At 42.3% G+C, this 19,281-nt stretch overlaps 1 protein-coding gene across 1 annotated transcript in view; it reads left to right on the plus strand.

Moving 5' to 3' along the window:
• The window catches only part of BRD7 (bromodomain containing 7), a 34,227-nt gene extending 20,468 nt beyond the window's left edge, over nucleotides 1-13,759 (plus strand). The window contains exons 9-16 of the mRNA XM_069965938.1: nucleotides 4,102-4,174; nucleotides 7,570-7,677; nucleotides 8,349-8,484; nucleotides 9,806-9,917; nucleotides 10,248-10,362; nucleotides 10,960-11,103; nucleotides 13,364-13,507; nucleotides 13,618-13,759. Coding sequence (XP_069822039.1) covers nucleotides 4,102-4,174; nucleotides 7,570-7,677; nucleotides 8,349-8,484; nucleotides 9,806-9,917; nucleotides 10,248-10,362; nucleotides 10,960-11,103; nucleotides 13,364-13,507; nucleotides 13,618-13,679 — 894 coding nt within the window. The 3' untranslated portion in view covers nucleotides 13,680-13,759. The remainder of the gene's footprint in view (nucleotides 1-4,101; nucleotides 4,175-7,569; nucleotides 7,678-8,348; nucleotides 8,485-9,805; nucleotides 9,918-10,247; nucleotides 10,363-10,959; nucleotides 11,104-13,363; nucleotides 13,508-13,617) is intronic.
• The last annotated feature ends 5,522 nt before the right edge of the window (nucleotides 13,760-19,281 follow it).

The following is a 19,281-nucleotide window of genomic DNA, read 5'->3' on the forward strand; positions in this document are numbered from 1 at the left end:
CGAAATCAAAACAAATTCCTTTTTTTTTTTTTTTTCAATTTGACAGCGCAAATTATTTTTTCCCGGTTTTGCAGCATATGTTATGGAAAAATAATGCCTGTCACTGCAAAGTACAATTGGCTTCGCAAAAAATAAGCGCTCATATACGTCTCTCGGTTAAAAAATGCAAGCGCTATGGCCTTTTAAATATAAAGTAAAAAAATCAAAAGTGCAAAAACGAAAATTGGCTTTGACCTTAAAGGACAAGTGCCATGAAAAACTTTTTCCCAGTAATTGAAGCACATTACAAAGTTATATACCTGTGTAATATGCTTCAATCATCTATCTGCCTCCCTTCCCTGTCTTTTCCCCCCTCCACCCCCCACCAGGAAGTGTCCTATCTCACACAGACCTGATTACTGTCGTCATCTTCACCAAGCTCTTCTCTCAGCTCCTTCTCCTGTTACACTGGCCTCCCCCCTCCCCTGCCTTGTCAGGTGACAGGCTTGCTCAGCTCCCATTGGCTGAACAACTGCAAGCCATCACTTGTCACATGTCACTTGCTTATCTTCCCTCAGACTGACTCCCACACATAGGCAGCTCCCCTCGCCCCTCATACCCTCTCTCCTGCTGCCCTGGACTCAGTGAAGGAGTCATGTCACTAGAGAAGATAAGCTGAGCAAGCAGAGTCACCTGACAAGGAGGGGGAGGCTGCTGTGACAGGACCTAGAGCAGCCCTCCTGCTGATGACTCATCCTCACAAGAAGGAGCTGCCTGGTGACGGTGAGGACAGTAATCAGGTCTGTGTGAGTCAGGACACTTCCTGGTGGGGGGTGGAGGGGGGAAAAGACAGGGAAGGGAGGCAGATAGGTGATTGAAGCACATTACAGAGTTATATAACTTTGTAATGTGCTTCAATTGCTGGGAAAAAGTTTTTCATGGCACTTGTCCTTTAAACTAAAGCAAATTTTACCATAAGAAATCATTGATATGCAGACAATTGGTTCCACACCCCTAAAATGATTTTTTTATTCTGAATAACCTGTAGAACAGATGAAACAAACAATGATAGAGAGCTGAATATGTCATATTATAAGTTACTGTACAGTATAGCAATATGCATGTGGTGTATAATGTATAGTTAGTGTATAAACCTGAAAACAACTACAGCCATTTGTAGATACAGGATGGAGCTGCAGATCCTCATAATGCAGTAGTGTAGTACAACAGGCTAGAATAGAGAAGCAGGGCTGCTGTCAGAGGTCGGTGTGGTCACATAGACCTGAGTGTGAGTACAGGCATATTATAGCAGAAGTGTGTATAGCTGAGTGTAAGTGCAGGCACATTATAGGAGGAATGGAGAGGATGGGAAACACATGGGCTGACAGACTGCAGGGAGTATGAAGGAATGAGCAGGACATATGAGGGTACATAAATGCAACACTCTCTGTCCAGGGAGAGAGGGGTCACAGCTATGTAGAGATTACCTCCACAGTCCTGTCTCCTAATGCAAGCCCCAGCCTGAAGTGGATCTGCTATGATTTGGAAGTTGAGGGAGACTTCCTGGGTCAGAGTACAGTGCTGTAAACCACACTATGCATACCATGCCCCTCCTCCACAGGGAGCTCTTAAACCAAAGCAATACTCTTAAACCAAGTTACTATTTTGAAACACTCTGAGCTCTTCTTGCAAAACGCTCTTAATCCAAGTTATATATAAACCAAGGTACCACTGAATAAATATTTTTTTTCTCTTTTATATTGTATCATTTTTAAAAGTGCAAAGAATTCCCAGTCTGGTCCAAATTAGTTTTTTAATACAATGTTTTCTCATCATTGTATTTAAAAAAATAATAATTTGGCCCTGATTGGGAATTCTTTGCACAATGAAAAAAAAACTATTTCATTTCATCGGGGAAATCGAACCAAAGAAAACACTGTTGCTGGTCTCTAGACAGATGATTTACCCCTAGACCACAGCTCCGACTAAGGTTAGGGAATGTAAATGTATCTGCTTGCAGATCAGTCCTCTGTAGGCAGATGCTGACTGACAGCATGAGTGAGCAAGAGGCCAGGCAGCATTGATTATTCGTGAAGGAGTGGGGAGGCGTGCTAGACTGTGACACAAACGCTGAGGCACAACTCTTCATTACAGTAGGTGACGCAGGATAGTGCATTATGCACATACAAATTACCAAAAGCTAACATGCACACAGGGGAACTACCAACTACAGCTCACTGTCAGCACCTCAGGTAGGGCCCAGGTACTGACAGATTCCATTTAATGTGGATAAATGTAAGGTTATGCAGTTACAGTATGTGCTACATAATAGAACACTGGGTAAAAGGATGTGGGAGTATTGGTGGACATTCAACTTTAGTGATCAGTGTCAGGCATCATCATTGGATGCATCAAAAGAGGCATAGATGCTATAGATGAAAACATCACTTTGTGTAATAAAGACAACGACCATCAAGTGATTGTGTCTTTTGGTCCTGCTTAAAAATCATTGGCCGCCAACTGCGCATCACTAGGTGTAGGATCATGCACAGCTGATTACTGTTAAAAAATAAATAAATAAATTCATACATACCTGTTCACACTGGCCGTGGCACTGTCCCGTGTGGGCCAGTGATTGACTGAGTCACTTTAGAGACTGGCTCTGAACAACGGCTGCAGGGAGTGGGCACAAGCGAGAAGAACACTTGGACAGGTGACAAATATATATATTTTTATTTACTATATAAAGCAAGGGCAGCCAGGACTGAGATCCAGCCCTGCACTTGAGGGAGAGGGGTGGCAGGACAGTGAGACATAGGTGCTCTGGCGCAGGCTGATCAAAGCTAGTTAGTGTGCCGGACGTGGCCCGAGGGCCATACAATGCCCAGGTCAATTCCTTACTAATCGGCCTTCCTCCCTCTAAACTCTACCCTCTCCAGTCCATTCTCAATGTAGCGGCCAGGCTAATCTCCCTGTCCAGCCGCTACACCGATGCCTCCCCCATGTGCCAGTCACTACATTGGCTCCCTATTAAACACAGGATACAAACTCCCCCATGTGCCAGTCACTACATTGGCTCCCTATTAAACACAGGATACAAACTCCTCCTGCTCACCCACAAAGCGCTCCACAGTGCTGCACCTCCCTACATCTCCCTCATCTGTCTCCCGTCCTACCCGTGCCTTACGCTCCTCTAATAACTCGGCGCGCGTGCTGTGGACATAGGTCCGGCGCCCATAGAGAATGAATGGAGCCGGACTCATCTCTAAAGCGCGCGCATGGCTCCATTCATTCTCTATGGACGCCAGACCCATGTCCACAGCGCGCGCGCCAGCTTCTGAACAGGTTATCTCCGTACCGGGACCGGCTCCGGGAGCGGGACTCGGCGAGAAGAGGTCAGTATAAGGGGATCTAGCTGGGGGTTGGGAGCCTGTCACCCCGGCACAGGGGGTGACAGTTCTCCTTTAAGACATCCTCCTTAATCCGCACCTCACTCCCATCTCCACGACTTCACCCGAGCTGCACCAGTTCTATGGAATGCATTACCAAAGACTGTCAGACTCCCCTCCTCATCCCAAAGATTCAAACGTACCCTCAAAACACATCATCTGTTCAAGCAGGCTTACCAGATTCCCTAATTTGACCACTACCCTCAACCAACCCCCCCCCAACCACCCACCCACACACACACACATTACACGTTATGGACACTAGATTACATGTGATAGAATGTTGGTTCAGGGATTATTCTGACTGCCATTTTGGAGTCGGGAAGGAATTTTTTTCCCTGTGATGGGGCGATTGTCATCTGCCTCATAAGAGTTTTTGCTTCCCTTTGGATTAACACTTTGGGGTTTCTGTAGATGAAACTTGATGGAGTCTTGTCTTTTTTTCAACCTTATTAACTAGGTTTCTATATTGTTAGGACACATATATGATGCACTGAAATCACTTTTTATTGCATTTAGCAGTCACAGCTGTCTGGCCTTCTTTCCTCTAAGTTGTGGTGTTTTTAACATGTCATTTTTTTTATAGTATGCATAAATAAACTTAACATTTTGTGTAATTTGGTGTTACATGTATTATCTTTAGTTTACAAAAACATCTCTTATTCTTTTACAGTTTGACTTTGAGAGACGCAAAGCAGATGGGACCACAACACTAGCTCTGATCAGTCCGGGAGATGCTGTATTAGGTGCGGAAACTATCAGCATGACTTTTAGATGCAATTTTTTTGTTTCCAAAGTTGATTAATGCTTTAAATGAAACAGCACAGGAAATGATAATCTTTAGACATTGGCTATCTTCTAATACATTTGTTGTTGTATACAGTACTTGCACTTTTAAAGCATTTCCGACATTTAGAACAACTTTAAACATGCCATGAGACATGTCAAAAGTTACTGATCGCATCAGGTCTAACTACTACTCTGCGATCCTGAGATACAGCCAGGGGGAAGTGCACAGTGGTGAAAATGTTGGCTGTTCGGATCGATAGGCCGCGCCTTAACACTTCTCATGACCCAGATAAAGGCATTTCTTTTATTCAAATAAAAACACGGACTTGGGCAACAAAGGTTGCTTTTATTCAGGGCGATTTCTGAGGGAATGAGGGAAGATATAAAGCAGCTTCTCCTGTGTGTGCAGTGGATGCAGCCAGTCTCCAGCCTCCATGTCCTGAACTACTCACAACTAGACTAGATGGAGCAGGTGGTCTTTTCCTGCTGACAATCTTCTATGTTTCTAACTAAATATTCACCATACACACAGAAACACTGCTAACAATGCCAGATCCCTGTGATATAGATGTCAGCCATAGTGATATAGAGGGGGTCAAACATAGTGATATAGAGCAGTCACACATAGTGATAGTGGGGTCACTGTGGGTGTGGGGGCATGCCATAGAGCGCGCGTACACACACACAGCCTGCTGCAGCCATAGCGCGCGCACACACACACACACACACACACACACACACACACAGCTGCAGCCATAGAACACTGAAGAAAAACACCACATTGAGGACAGAGGTTACTGCTGCACCACTTGTCTTCTCCTCCTCTATATTACACAGAACAGCACAGATCTCCCCCCACACAATGGACTCTTCCAGCTCATAAACAAACTGCCAAATACTTTCCCCGACCACCCTTATCTAATAGGGCCAGTGCCCTATTAGAATGTTGCTCATAATATATATTGATGAGCAAAGCTTATAAAATTCACATCAAAACTCAATTTTAAATTGTTGCTTTTTTTTTTTTTTAAGCTGGAGTCGGTACATTTTTTCCAATCCAGCCAAAACTAGTTCCGACTCCACGATTTCGACTCTGACTCCACAGCCCTGACTCCACAGCCCTGCTTTTATTAATAACTATCCAGCGGTGTCCCCAGCTCGGTAGGCAGTGAGAGGGTGACAGATTCACTTTACTTTTTGTTAAATCTTAAAAAATGCAGCATTTTTTGTAAATTGTGGCAAAAACCTTGATGTCTTATTTAATCCTTTGCATTCGGAATAGCATGGGGTCTCCAAAATTTTGGTAACGCAACCTAAGGGCCCTATTCCACATTAACGATAATTGGCCCGATCGGCCCCATTTGGCCCGATTCGGCCGATTATCTTCGGTGAAATAGAGAGAACGATCAACCGATGATCGTGTAATCGGCTGATCGTTCATTTAGGGCCAGACCTAAAATCATCGTTCCCCCACCGCTCATCGCTACGGTTGAATAGCGGTGCGCGGCGGGCAACCAACGATTTGAGAACTAACAGCAGCAGCATCATCATACATTACCTGGCTGCAGGGCTTCTTCTCTGCGCTGTCTTCATCCCCGGGTCCCGCGGGGATGACTGGTCAGCTGACTGAGCGCTCAATCACAGGCCGGGACCGCCGCGGCCTGTGATTGGCTGAGTGTGGCCTGTCAGCTGACCGGCCATTCTGAAGATAGAGCGCGGGACCCGGGGAGGAGACGGAGCGGAGGACAACCCTGCAGCCAGGTAATGTATGATGCTGCAAGGGCTGCAAGGACATCGGTAATGATGTCCTTGCAGCCCTCGCTCAACGATCATTGGGCCGTGGAATAGGCCCAGAAAACGAGTGGCGATCTAGCAGATCGCCGCTCGTTTACATCGTTGATCGGGCCCTCCTCGGCCCGTGGAATAGGACCCTAACTCTTGTGGTAGCTTTAGTGATCAGAAGTTGCTATTGTAGTAACAACTGTATATTGGCATTTTTTCAGTAATTGATCATTATAATTGTCAACATTAAAATTGTTTGAATTTTCTTAATGAAAAAGATGTAACACTTGTGACCATGTATAGCAGTAAGACCAAAGAACGTAAAAAAATAAACTGCCCACAGCAACCAATCGCTATTGATTTTTAATTTTACCTGACAGCCAAGCTGTGACTGGTTGCTGTGGGCAGTTTACATCAGCGTCTATTTTACACTTTGATAAATCTCATGTGTTTGGATCATTCCAGGCCATCATTTTTAATTTTTTTTAAGTATTTCTGTAATGGCTGTGAGGTTGCATTAAAATCATCAGTAAGTTTGGTTTTCAGTACCAATTCTATTCTGATACCCAGCTCTTTACCTCCTACCGTGATATCACCCCCGCACTTCTACAGAACACCAGTAACTGTCTGTCTGCCGTCTTTAACGCTATGTCCTCCCTATTCCTAAAACTCAACCTTGCTAAAACTGAGCTGCTTGTATCTCCTCCCTCTACTAACCGCCCCCCACCTGACATCTCCATCTCTGTCTGTGGTGCAACCATAACCCCTACACAACAAGCTCGCTGCCTTGGAGTTATGTTTGACTCTGATCTGTCCTTTACTCCCCATATTCAATCTCCTTCACATTCCTGTTATCTGCATCTAAAAAACATCACTAAAATCCGTCCCTTCTTTACTTTCGAATCTGCCAAAACTCTTATTGTCGCTCTGAATTATTCCCGTCTAGACTGCTGCAATTACTTACTCGGCCTTCCTTCCTCTAAAATCTCCTCTTTCCAGTCCATTCTCAATGCAGCGGCCAGGCTTATCTTTCTGTCCAGCCGCTACACCGATGCCTCCCCCCCCATGCCAGTCACTACATTGGCTCCCTATTAAACACAGGATACAATACAAACTCCTCCTGCTCACCCATACAACTCTCCACAGTGCTGCACCTCCCTACATCTCCTCCCTCATCTCTGTCTCCCGTCCTACCTGTGCCTTACGCTCCTCTAATAACTTAAGACTAACATCCTCCTTAATCCGCACCTCTCACTCCCGTCTCCGGGACTTCACCCAAGCTGCACTAGTTCTATTGAATGCATTACCCAAGATTGTCAGACTCACCTCCAATACACAAAGCTTCGAACGTGCCCTCTAAACTCATCCTCTGTTCAAGCCGGCTTACCAGGTTCCCTAATTTGACCACTACCCTCAACCAACCTCACTCCTCATGTATGATAATTATATGCATATTTTTGTAATGTCTGATTTGTGTCTATGTATGTGCCCCCAGAATTGTAAAGTGCTGCGAAATCTGTTGGCGCTATATAAATTATTATTATTATTTATATATATATATTTTTTTTAGAAACCGGTCATGGCACTGCTATCCTTGGGTCAACAGCTGGTCGACTGCAGTCAGGAGTCAACTCACTGCAAGGGTTCAAGGAAGACAAGCGCAACAAAGTCACTCCAGGTAACAGGGTTTCAAAAGGTCAAAATTCACCTAAGATACAGAATCCCCAAGTCATGTTTGTTTATCTGCACACCCTGGGCTGGGTTCACACTATTTTTTTTGCAATACGTGTTTTGTTTTTGTTTTTGTTTTTTTTTCATCCATTTTTTGCGAGAAACGGATGAAAAAAACGGATGCATTTGTTTGCATCCGTTTTGATCCGGTTTTTTTTAAATTGACTTCCATTATAAAACAAAAAAGGATCAAAACAGATCCCTTTTTTTTTTTTTTAAACGGACACAAAAATGAGGTCAATTACTTTTTTGTGTACGTTCTTTCTTTTTTTTTTAATAATATAATTGAAGTCAATGAAAAACAGAGCAAAACGGATGCACACAAATGCAAAAAAATCGGATTGCAAAAATGTAGTGTGAACCCAGCCTTGCGGAGATTGCGGTGTATCCGACCTCTATACTTTATGGAGAGCCAAGTATAGCACTCTGCTCCATAGGAATGAATAGATTAAAAGGTTCACATGCTGGTCCCATGGCTGTATTCATAACAAAGAAGCCAGGGGCCGATCTGAAGAGCTGTGGGGCGTATGGCAGTCGTCCTACACCCTGATTCTAACACTTGGTTGACTGATTTTAGGTGACTAGATAATCAGTACATTATATATGATTCATCTTTAGTGTTATACTTGAACTATGGACCATTCACCACCTACGCTCCTTCGTATGACTCAACGTTTGCAAACATCAGTAAGGACGACTCTGACCTTATTTATACAACATATGGAGAAGAACCCAATCTGCAGGGCACTTTCAGGTACAGTACAGTTTTGTTTATTTATATAACTATACATTATATATACACTATTGCCCATATTTTTTAAAGGGTGTAAAACAGAAACCAATGTAAACTACCAACAGCAACCAATCACAGCTCTGCTTTAATTTTACCACCACTGACAGCTGAGCTATGATTGGTTTCTGTGGGCATTTTACACCATTTCTATATTACACCATTTTATACCCATTGATAAATGTGGGACTGTATCGCCCAGATTTATCAGATGCAAATGTATGCCCATTGGCTGTAAGGTACCACTAAAGTGTATGTACATTTACATCCATATGCAGGAACGGGTTACTAGGACTCGTGCATACAACCCTCCAGATGTGGGACATATCCACGGCAATATGGCTTTAATTGCAAGTACACGCCAATCTGAAGATGGTTACACTGGTCATGATGGTTATGATGGTTCTATCACCTTTTGCTGGCGGCAGGATGCACTGTCAAAATGCGCTCTCCGTGGGGGCATGCTCCAGAAATGGAATTCTTATGGCAGCACTGTTGTATGCAATGCATTTAATGGCACTGCTGCAAAGATTCCATCTCCGAAGCGTGGTGGCAGGATTTTGACAGCGTATCCTGCCACCAGCAAAAGACGATAATTACACTTCAACATTTGTGACCAGGGTCCCGAAAGGATTATAGTGAATAGCTTTTTGTCTTGGCACAGACATATCCGGTAATCAGTCTGCACAAAGTGGACAACTGTTTTGTTAGAACAGTCCCTTGATCTTAAACTTTTTAAAAAGATGAATACATTTTAAACGACTAGATTTCTATATACTATCACCCTGTTCACTTTCAAACTTACCTCAGTGTGTATCTTATACATGATAATCATTAAACATTATGATTATTAAGTAGATAATGAGCCAGGCTAGATATAAAAACCTATAGTCTCAAGTTCACACCAGGGTAAGGAGTCTATAGCATTTCTTATTGAATTCTCCTGTTTTTTGTATCTACTGATGTTTGAGAACAACTTCTGCTGGTGAATAACACCCCCCATAACCCCCCCCCCCCCCTCCATATGTCACTTCTTTCGGGGGAATCCGCCCAGCCATTGAATGGTGTCTATGGCACTGGCAGAGACGTACCTGGCCGTGAGCGGGTATGAGCAACTGAATCCGCCGGACATTCTCAGCACGGATTCTGTAGTGTGAACACACCCATACACTGGCTTTCCATTCTCTTAAATTAGCCTAATGTGAATTGCTAGTTGGGCTGAAAAAAGTTGAATTTAAGTCATTACAACAATCATTTTGTCTATATTTATTTGTTTCTTATTTAGCATGGAGGAGTTCTTGGAGAATTCAAAATACCAACCTTATGGAATGGCAGACTGTGTTCTTGATGTGTTTAGCGATGGAGAGTATTCCAGAACAGAGAGAACTCGGAATGCGGTAAGTACATTTACTATACAGAGAAATTTTCTTGCATCCGGCAGATATTTCCCTGTGTGATAGAGACAGTGATTGCAGCCTTTCAGGATTTAAAAATTATCTTCTGTCACCAATAGCTAATTAAAAAAAGGGCTGCATGAACATCGCTAGTGATGTCTGTGCAACCCTGGCTGTGCGATTATCATGCCTACAAGCACAGGTCTGGTCGAATAAGCCATTTTTTTAAACGTCTTTATCCTGTGCAATCATGTGAGTGTAGCTATTGCTAGATGATAATGTAGTTGTTGTCTTTTGTAATTTTTTTTTTTTTTTTTTTATTTGTAATTTTAGGCAACTGTGAGTGAACAGGCAACAAAGCCGGACAGCCTCAATAGCACTGAACAGTTTGTAAGTCTGAAGTCTGTGCTTGGTCTTGGAATATTTGATGAAACGTTTGATAATGAAGGTAAATTTGAGCTGGGGTTGTATTGGTTTTCTCTTTAATACATTACATGCAATAAATATTGCTCATTATTGGTATTGCATATTACACTTGTATAGCTCGCATCTCAATTACCAGACTATTACAGAGGGAAAACTAGGATCATATATCCAATATTACTGAGAACTGAGTTATGTTTTTGTGTTGTAAAGATATGTAAGAAGAGTCTAGTAAAAACATATAGGTCATTACTTTCTCTGTATAACTGTGATATCATATGACATTTTTTTTCCTTACAAATTCTGTATGAAAAAAAGTCACATCCCATTACCTGCCTGTATTACAGAGGTATTCTTCCTAGACATGGATTGTGCAGCTGTACTCCACACCATATGGTGCATGTAGGAAATACAGTAATTCTGTATCTAAGATGCAACCCTTGAATATTGAATAAGGAAATAGTAAAAATGCTGTAATTCTACACATATCCATGGTGTAGTTTAAGCAACGAAATATGTTGTGCTATACAATGAAATACCTTTACCAAAGATATAGAATCTTCTATAAATGCCCATACTGCAGCAAAGGTATTTACTTTTCTTTTGTGAACTATATTTTCAGAAACAGAGAAATTTCAGAAGAAACTGGATGAGACCACTGTTTTGTTACGGGAGCTTCAAGAGGTCCAGAGTGATCGTCTGAGTACAAAGCCTCCTCATAACATGGTCTGTTTATTAGCACCATCAACCAAGGAGCTTCAGATCGGTAAGTTTCACAGATTTCTAAAGTTTAGACTGAATTGCCAATAGAAATGCCCTGATGCTTATGGTGTGTAAACAAACTGTGTAAACGCAACATTAGTCAGTCTCCACTTTTTTTGTCCTACCCTTTTTGGGTACAAAATTTTAATGCCGATTTATTAGATTTTTCTGAGCACTAAGGGGGAGATTTATCAAACATGGTGTAAAGTGAAACTGGCTCAGTTGCCCCTAGCAACCAATCAGATTCCACCTTTCATTTTCCAAAGAGTCTGTGAGAAATGAGAGGTGGAATCTGATTGGTTGCTAGGGACAACTGAACCAGTGTCACTTTACACCATGTTTGATAAATCTCCCCCCTAAATCTCTAAAATCTACCGAAGCCTTTTGGGGGATTTGTAGGTCTGTATCAGAAAAAAACTTGGAGCAAGCATGCAATATGGAGAGGCTGCTTCTAGGTGGAAGTGCTTTGTAGTTTTTCTTTCACTGCCTACACAATCCATAACACCTTTCTATAGTATAATTTATGAAACTATAGTCTACAGAGCACTTTGAAACCTACTTTTGGGGGTGCATAGTGTAAAAATGAATTACACAGTTAAGTTAGGTGGGCTGTAGTGATTCACTTATTTACACTCGGTCAGTGCAGTAGCACGAAGATTCAATTGGTTTCATAGCTCACTGCATAGTAACATAGTAAATAAGGTTGAAAGAAGACAAGAGTCCATCAGGTTCAACCTAGGGAAACCCTACTGTGTTGATCCAGGGAAGGCAAAAACCCCCACTAGGGAGACAAACTCCTCCCCCCCCCCCCCCCACCCGACTCCAATGGCAACCAGAACAATCCCTGGATCAACGTATCACCGGAAATCTAATGCCCATAACTTGTAATATTATATTGTTCAAGAAAAGCATCCAGGCCTCCCTTGAACTTATTTAATGAATCGGCCATGACAACATCATGTGGCAGAGAGTTCCACAGTCTTACCGTTCGTACAGTAAAGAACCCGCGTCAATGCTGATAAAATCTTCTTTCCTCTAGACGTAGAGGATGCCCCCTTGTCATGATTACAGACCTAGGAGTAAAAAGACCACTACAAAGATCTCTGTACTGTCCATTCATATATTTGTACATTGTGATCAGATCGCCCCTAAGACGTCTTTTTTCTAGCGTAAATAACCCCAAGCGTGATAACCTGTCCTGGTACAGTAACCCACCCATTCCCTTAATGACCTTTGTTGCCCTCCTCTGCACCCGCTCTAGTTCAGCTGTGTCCTTCTTATATACCGGTGCCCAAAACTGTACACAGTATTCCATGTGTGGTCTGACTAGTGATTTATAAAGAGGCAAAACTATGTTCTCATCTTTAGCATCTATACCTCTTTTGATGCATCTCATTATTTTATTAGCCTTGGCAGCTGCTGCCTGGCACTGATCACTAAAGTTGAGTTTACTGTCCACCAATACCCCCAGGTCCTTTTCAGAAGTAGTTTTACCCAGTGTTTTATTATTTAGCACATAACTGTATTTATTATTTCTATGGCCCAAGTGCATAACCTTACATTTATCCACATTAAACTTCATTTGCCATTTCACCGCCCAAGCCTCTAGCTTCTCCAAATCCCTCTGTAATATAATATTATCATCCTCTGTGGTGATTACTTTACCCAGTTTAGTATCATCTGCAAAAATGGAGATTCTACTCTGTAGCCCCTCATAAAGATCATTAATAAAACTATTAAAAAGAAGTGGACCCAACACTGACCCCTGTGGTACCCCACTAGTAACTAAAACCCAATCTGAATATGTTCCATCAATGACCACCCTCTGTTTTCTATCACACAACCAGTTACTTACCCATTTGCATACGTTTTCCCCAAGTCCCAGCATCCTCATTTTGTAGACCAACCTTTCATGCGGCACAGTATCAAATGCCTTTGAAAAGTCCAGATACACAACATCCACAGCCTCCCCCAGGTCCTGTCTATAACTCACCTCTTCATTCATAATGAATGATGAGGCCAGGAGTTCTGAACCCCACTTCATAGCACATCGTCCGTATATATGCACCTTGCACAGAACGCGCGAATAAGGCCTGGATTTGCATATGCAGACTCCAAACATTGGAGTCTTTCCACAAAACTGCATCAAAACAGCCTGTTTGATTTAGCTTTAAAACCTACCACGGACAATTAGACAATACTGAGTACAAAAAGACTGGCTTATTCAAAACACCTTGACTGCACTCACCCCTTGTTTCTTGCAGCTGAAAGGGTTAATGAAAACCTGAAGGAATTAGCCCAGCAGGTGCCTCCAGGAGACATTGTTAGTGTTCTTGGCATCCGAAAGGCAATGGGAATTGTCTCTCCTTTTGTGAGCCCAGAAGAGATGGTGATGGATCTGACTGCAGGTACATCAATAGGAGATTGGATTTGCTTACAGATATTTTAGATTTGTCAAACACTGACCATTTCAGTAATGTCATTTTAAATACTTTTCCATCATTCTGTTTTCCAACAGATACTCAAGATGGCAAAGTGTTAAGTAGCAATGGGAATGAGTGTCCACCGATGGGGACGTAAAGTTGGAGAGAAAGAAGTTGTAAATTAATATGTACCTTATCTTTTAATACAAATAAAAACAGGACCATGGTTTTGATAAAGTCTGCTTTAAGTTAATATGGGTTAAAAAAACAGGCATTTGCAAAGGGTAAACTTGTAGAGTTTTCTGTGCAAAATATTAGTAATCAATTAGAAATCAATAGACTTCCTTAAACTCACCCGCAGGAAGTCTGACAGTTTTTAATATGGGCAGTCCAAACGTCTGCCTATATTACAATGAATGAGTCGTGTTCTGGCACAGGCAGCGTGGTGATATCATCACACTTCCTGCAACCAGAAGGGCCGCATCATTTAGGTCAGGATAGGTAAGTCCAGTACAGTCTCCTGGAGGGTTGTGGGCTTGGGTGTGATGTGTAACGAGCGACTGAATCCGCCGGAACTTATCCGAGCGGATTCCGTAGCGTGAACCTACCCTAACAGTGGCATTTCTGGAGGAAACAATTTGTGTGGTACTATAGGGGGGGGGGGGGATTGTGGGGCATTAGTGAGGGAATTTATTACTATTTGGGGGCGCTATCGGGAATTACCTACTGCATAGAGGCAACTTATTCATGCGGCAGTATCAGGGCTTTTTTGTAAAGGGAACTACTTCCTCATGGCCTACAGAAATACCATCCTGTGGGGGTGGGTCTTTTATATAGATGGGTAGAAAGTGGTTTGAAAGTGCAGTGTCTAAAGTGAATTTGTGGCATGTGGGGGCAAGTTCTGTGAATGGCCTAGAGCACATAAAGTAACCAGCATACTAGGCTGCAGCCTGCCTTCTACCCTCCTATCCATCATTTATCATACTTCACAACGCTTGGAGACGCAGACTACTCTGACAGTGCCTGGAACACTGCATGCTTCAATAGATAATAGATATCAAGGTTGGCCCTCAACTTTGTCCATTTATTTTTTTTATTTTTTTGGCCCACTGTTTGAGTTTGACACCCCTGTTATAGAGAAAGCATATAGGTTTTGCCAAATGTCTGTAAATGTTAGATTGATAAGTATTTACATTACAGTAGGTAAATTGACTTAAATTGGAGACAGCAATAATATTTTCATTTGCATTTCTTAATCTGTGCAGTTAATGCTAAAAACAGAAATGAGGATCATGGTTTTGTACCAAACTTGACAAAGTAGAAATTGACCTACAGGATATGTTTTAATCCACAGCTGGATGAAATTGACTGATGGTTGCCACAATCAAAACAATGACATTAAGGCAATTAAATTACATAGTAATTAGTCATATATAGTACATAAGAGTCAGCATCAGAAATGGAAATATATAGAAAAACAATTCACTTCACAGGGTTTACAAAATGATTAAAATACAAAATCCTACGCATGACAGTTTCACAGAGGATTGAACACACCATGGTAGAATTTACTACATAAATAAACATTTATTTAAATGAGTACAGCAGTTTATGGTGGAAATAATATATACTGGCATATTATGTTTTCCTCTTTGGCTGAGCACTAGAGGCCATTTCTTAGTGTAAGCAATACTCTGTTCCAACAAAGCTTGGACCATTAGCCTATAACTTAATGTAAGCCCTTTGCCCCACAGACAAAGTTTGCTAACAAATGTTGCATTGATGCATGCCTTACCTTGGTCTATGGTGGCTTTATCATCCCAGAAAACAATGTGGTACAAAAGAGTCAGAGAGGCATGTGCCATGGTCCATTGTGCTCCTGACTCGTTCTGCCTTTTAAATGACACATAAGGCTCGCCTGCTAGCAGCAACCCTGCCTGGCAATTATGCTTATTCTCCTTCATTAGACATCGCAGCTAGAGATGAGCGAACCTGGAGCATGCTCGAGTCGATCCGAACCCGAACTTTTGGCATTTGATTAGCGGCTACTGAAGTTGGATAAAGCCCTAAGTCTATGTGGAAAACATGGATATAGTCATTGGCTGTATCCATGTTTTCCAGACAACCTTAGAGCTTTATCCAAGTTCAGCAGCCCCAGCTAATCAAATACCGAACGTTCGGGTTCGGATCGACTCAAACCCGAACCCGGTTCGCTCATCTCTAATCGCAGCACATACCTAGTGAGTCTGCCTCTTGGTCTGAAAGACTGACTTACTGTGAAATCCATTAACCACGTATGTACAGAGTAGCCACTAACAGGCACGCCTTGTGTGTCATTAAAAATACGCAGAGGTGGAGACAAGCCAGGACCACAATGGGCCTATGGCACGTGCCTCTCTGACATTTGAGCTGAAAGTGTTTTTGGGGGGATAAAGCCATACGTAGACCAAGGTATGGTATAAATTACAGCAACATTACCTAGCACATAGAGGGACATTTACTAAGGATATGTGCAACTATTCTAATGGGGATTGGTGTGTATTTTGTTCCAATATCTTGTGACTGATTCATTAAAATGTAGCACTGCCATAGTAAATGCATCTAAATAAAAAGGCGCAACTATTTTAAAAAAATTGCACAGTTTTATTCACCTGGTTCTGACCAGACGTAAGCTTGCGCCAGTTTGTGACTTTTTAAAAAGTCGCAAATTATAAATTGGGCGCAAATCCCGGATTATGCGAAATTTTGGGTGAATACTTAACAGGCAGATTAAAAAAAAGTTGCATCTAAAAATATTCACCTGTGGAATGCAGCTTAATAAATAGAACTTAGACCAAAAATGGTGAAAAATGCAATTATTCACCAAAAATTAGGCGCAAACCCCTTGATAAATGTCCCCCTAAGTGTCATTGAGTCAAAAACCTTACACCAGGTGATTTACTTTAAATGGACACTTGTTACACAACTGGTGCTCATGTGATTCTAGGAGTGCTCACATGTATATATGATATTGCCTTTGAAAATGTTTTTTTTAACCCCCTAAATATGTCCAATGTTTCATCCACTACTGGCCTTCCTTTCACTGAATTGCTGTTCACTGCCTATTGTTAGGCTTAATACATATGAAAACTCAGAGCCAACAAGACATACTGCAGATAGTGGGGGTAAGGCAAAGCTTATCAGACTTGCTCCTATCTGCTCATACAGCCAGGTCCTCAGCTAAAAGCTACTCACTCTCAGCCGCTGCAATTAGTCAGCTTTTACTTTATTGTGGTCAAATATCTTTGTACATAGTTAAAGGGGTTATCCAGTGCCACTTTCCTTCCGAGACAACACAACGCTTGTCTCCAGGTCAGGTGTGATTTTCAATTAAGCTCCATTCACTTCAATGGAACCAAGTTGCAAAACCTGCACCCAAACAAGAGACAAGAGTGGTGCTGTCTCTATAAGAAAGTGGCCATGTTTTTCTAACGCTGCACAACTCCTTCAATTACATGGTTCTGTTGGTTGTCACTGTATGTGTTAAACAGAGGTCTCACATGCTGAAATGATTCTTCGTCTTCTGGATTTTGAGCACTATAATCCAGAATACAAACTGCATTATGTTCAGAAAACACAGACTGCCTTTTAAAGGGGTTATCCAGTGCTACAAAAACATGGCCACTTTCTTTCAGAGACAACAAGACTCTTGTCTCCAGTTCAGGTGCAGTTTGCAATTAAAGTGACTGTACCACCAGGCCCAGGCTGAAGCACTGGAGGCGGGCCGACCCACCCTTAGTTGGATGAAACTCCAGCCCATTCATAACGTGACTCCATTAGAATTAATGGAACCTATGATAGAAGGGCTGGGGTTTCCTCCCACTAAGGGTGGATCGGCCCGCCTCCAGTGCTTTAGCCTGGGCCTGGTGGTACAGTCACTTTAAGCTCTATTCACTTCAATGGAACTGAGCAGCGAAACCCCGCCCAATCTGGAGACGAGAGCGGCACTGTCTCTGGAAGAAAGTGGCCATGTTTTTGTAGTGCTGGATAATCCCTTTAACTTTTTGCAATATTTAGCTCTAAAACACTCCCGGCTAGGCCAGTGGTCAATGGTGGCCAGCTGTTGGGACCCCTGCTGTAGCTCAGTATTTTAGGAGTGATTTACCACAATATGGATTTTTCTGGCTAACATGGTACTATACTATTTTTCCTGGAAAACACTGATACAGTCATAGGCAATATCCATGTTTTCCTGGCTTCTAACTTCTCCAGCCCCCGACAGTCAAATACAGAGCAGGTTCAGATAATGTTGCTGAATCTGAACATTTTGACAGATCTGCTCAACACTAGTCCTGGGAATTGAAGGCATAAAGCAGGGATGGCTGTAGGGGTAGTGCCTACCAATGGAAAACAGGTGGCATCATCTGGGCTAATAACTACATACATCTATAGCTCTAGTGACACAAACATTTTGAAGACGTATTCTCACTTCAGCATGTTAAGTTAACTAAGTGGGTGAGAACTGCATTCAGAATGCCCATGAAGAATGAATAAAGCGATGTCCATGCATGTGTTCATTCAATTTTACTACAATCTCTAGTAAAGGGAGGTCCTATTCCAAGTGGAGGTCAGATTCCAACAAGTTATACCCTATCCACAGGATAAAACATAACTAGTGGATTGGTTGAAGTGAGAATTCCCCTATGATCAAGTAAAATTAGTGACCGGTAACAAAGATTAAGAAAAAAAGAAAAACTACCCTAAACTTCTAAACAACCTTTGCATAAACCAGTAGTGCAAGTGATATGTGAAATTTTGCACTGTGTTAGTGGGAAAAGAGGCAATTTTTCCTCTCTAAGGGCCCTATTCCACCGGACGATTATCGTTTAGATTCGAACGATTTAACGATAATCTGAAATGATAATTGTTCGGTTGAAATGCAATTAATGACCGAACGAGAAATCGTTGATCACTTTATAAGACCTGGACCTATTTTTGTCGTTTCTCGCTCGCAAATCGTTCGCATTGAATAAGACATTGTTCAGTCGTTCGCAATAGATACGAATGCAATAGCGAATAAATAGCGATGAAAAACTATCGCAATTACGATCATAAGTAACGATTATCGTTCCATGGAAATGAGTGAACGTTTTCAGGTCTTTGCATAATCGTTAACGATCTCAAACGACCGCTATTGCAAAACGATAATCACCCGGTGGAATAGGGCCCTAAGTCCATATTGAAAGGACTGCTGGCTCACTGAGGAATCTGGTTACACACTGTATTCTAAGTGCCCATTGTTCTGTGCTGAGTAGGGGCAGGTGAAGTGCTCCATTCACAGAAGGACAGCTCTAGAGGTTTCCTGATTGAATTCTAGAGCCTAGGTCTGGGGAAGTGCTTTGTGCAATTGGTTCATGCTAAGATGCTATGCTCCACTCTGTTTGCCAGCTCTACCATCCAATCCAACTAATAGAGCCCACACAAAGAGCTGCTAGCAGGACGTGGCAAAAAGCTCCATGTGCCTAGATCTGGCGACTGTCATGTGAATCTAGTGGCGGAGCTTTCATGCTAAGTGTCCAGAGCTCAGCACTTTACACTTCCCAGCCCTCTCAGCTGTGAGTGACAGCTCTAGATTCCAGTCAGTAACCCACTAGAACTGTCACCCATTGCTGAGAGTAGGGGCTGGGCAATTGCACAGAGCTCCTTCCTCTATATAGGGATGTTAGCAGATTTGAGAACTGTAAACTGCTGCCAGATTCCCTTTAATAGGAATAATTTAA

Source organism: Dendropsophus ebraccatus, chromosome 4 (assembly GCF_027789765.1).
Source record: "Dendropsophus ebraccatus isolate aDenEbr1 chromosome 4, aDenEbr1.pat, whole genome shotgun sequence".
NCBI classification, from domain to species: Eukaryota; Metazoa; Chordata; class Amphibia; order Anura; family Hylidae; genus Dendropsophus; species Dendropsophus ebraccatus.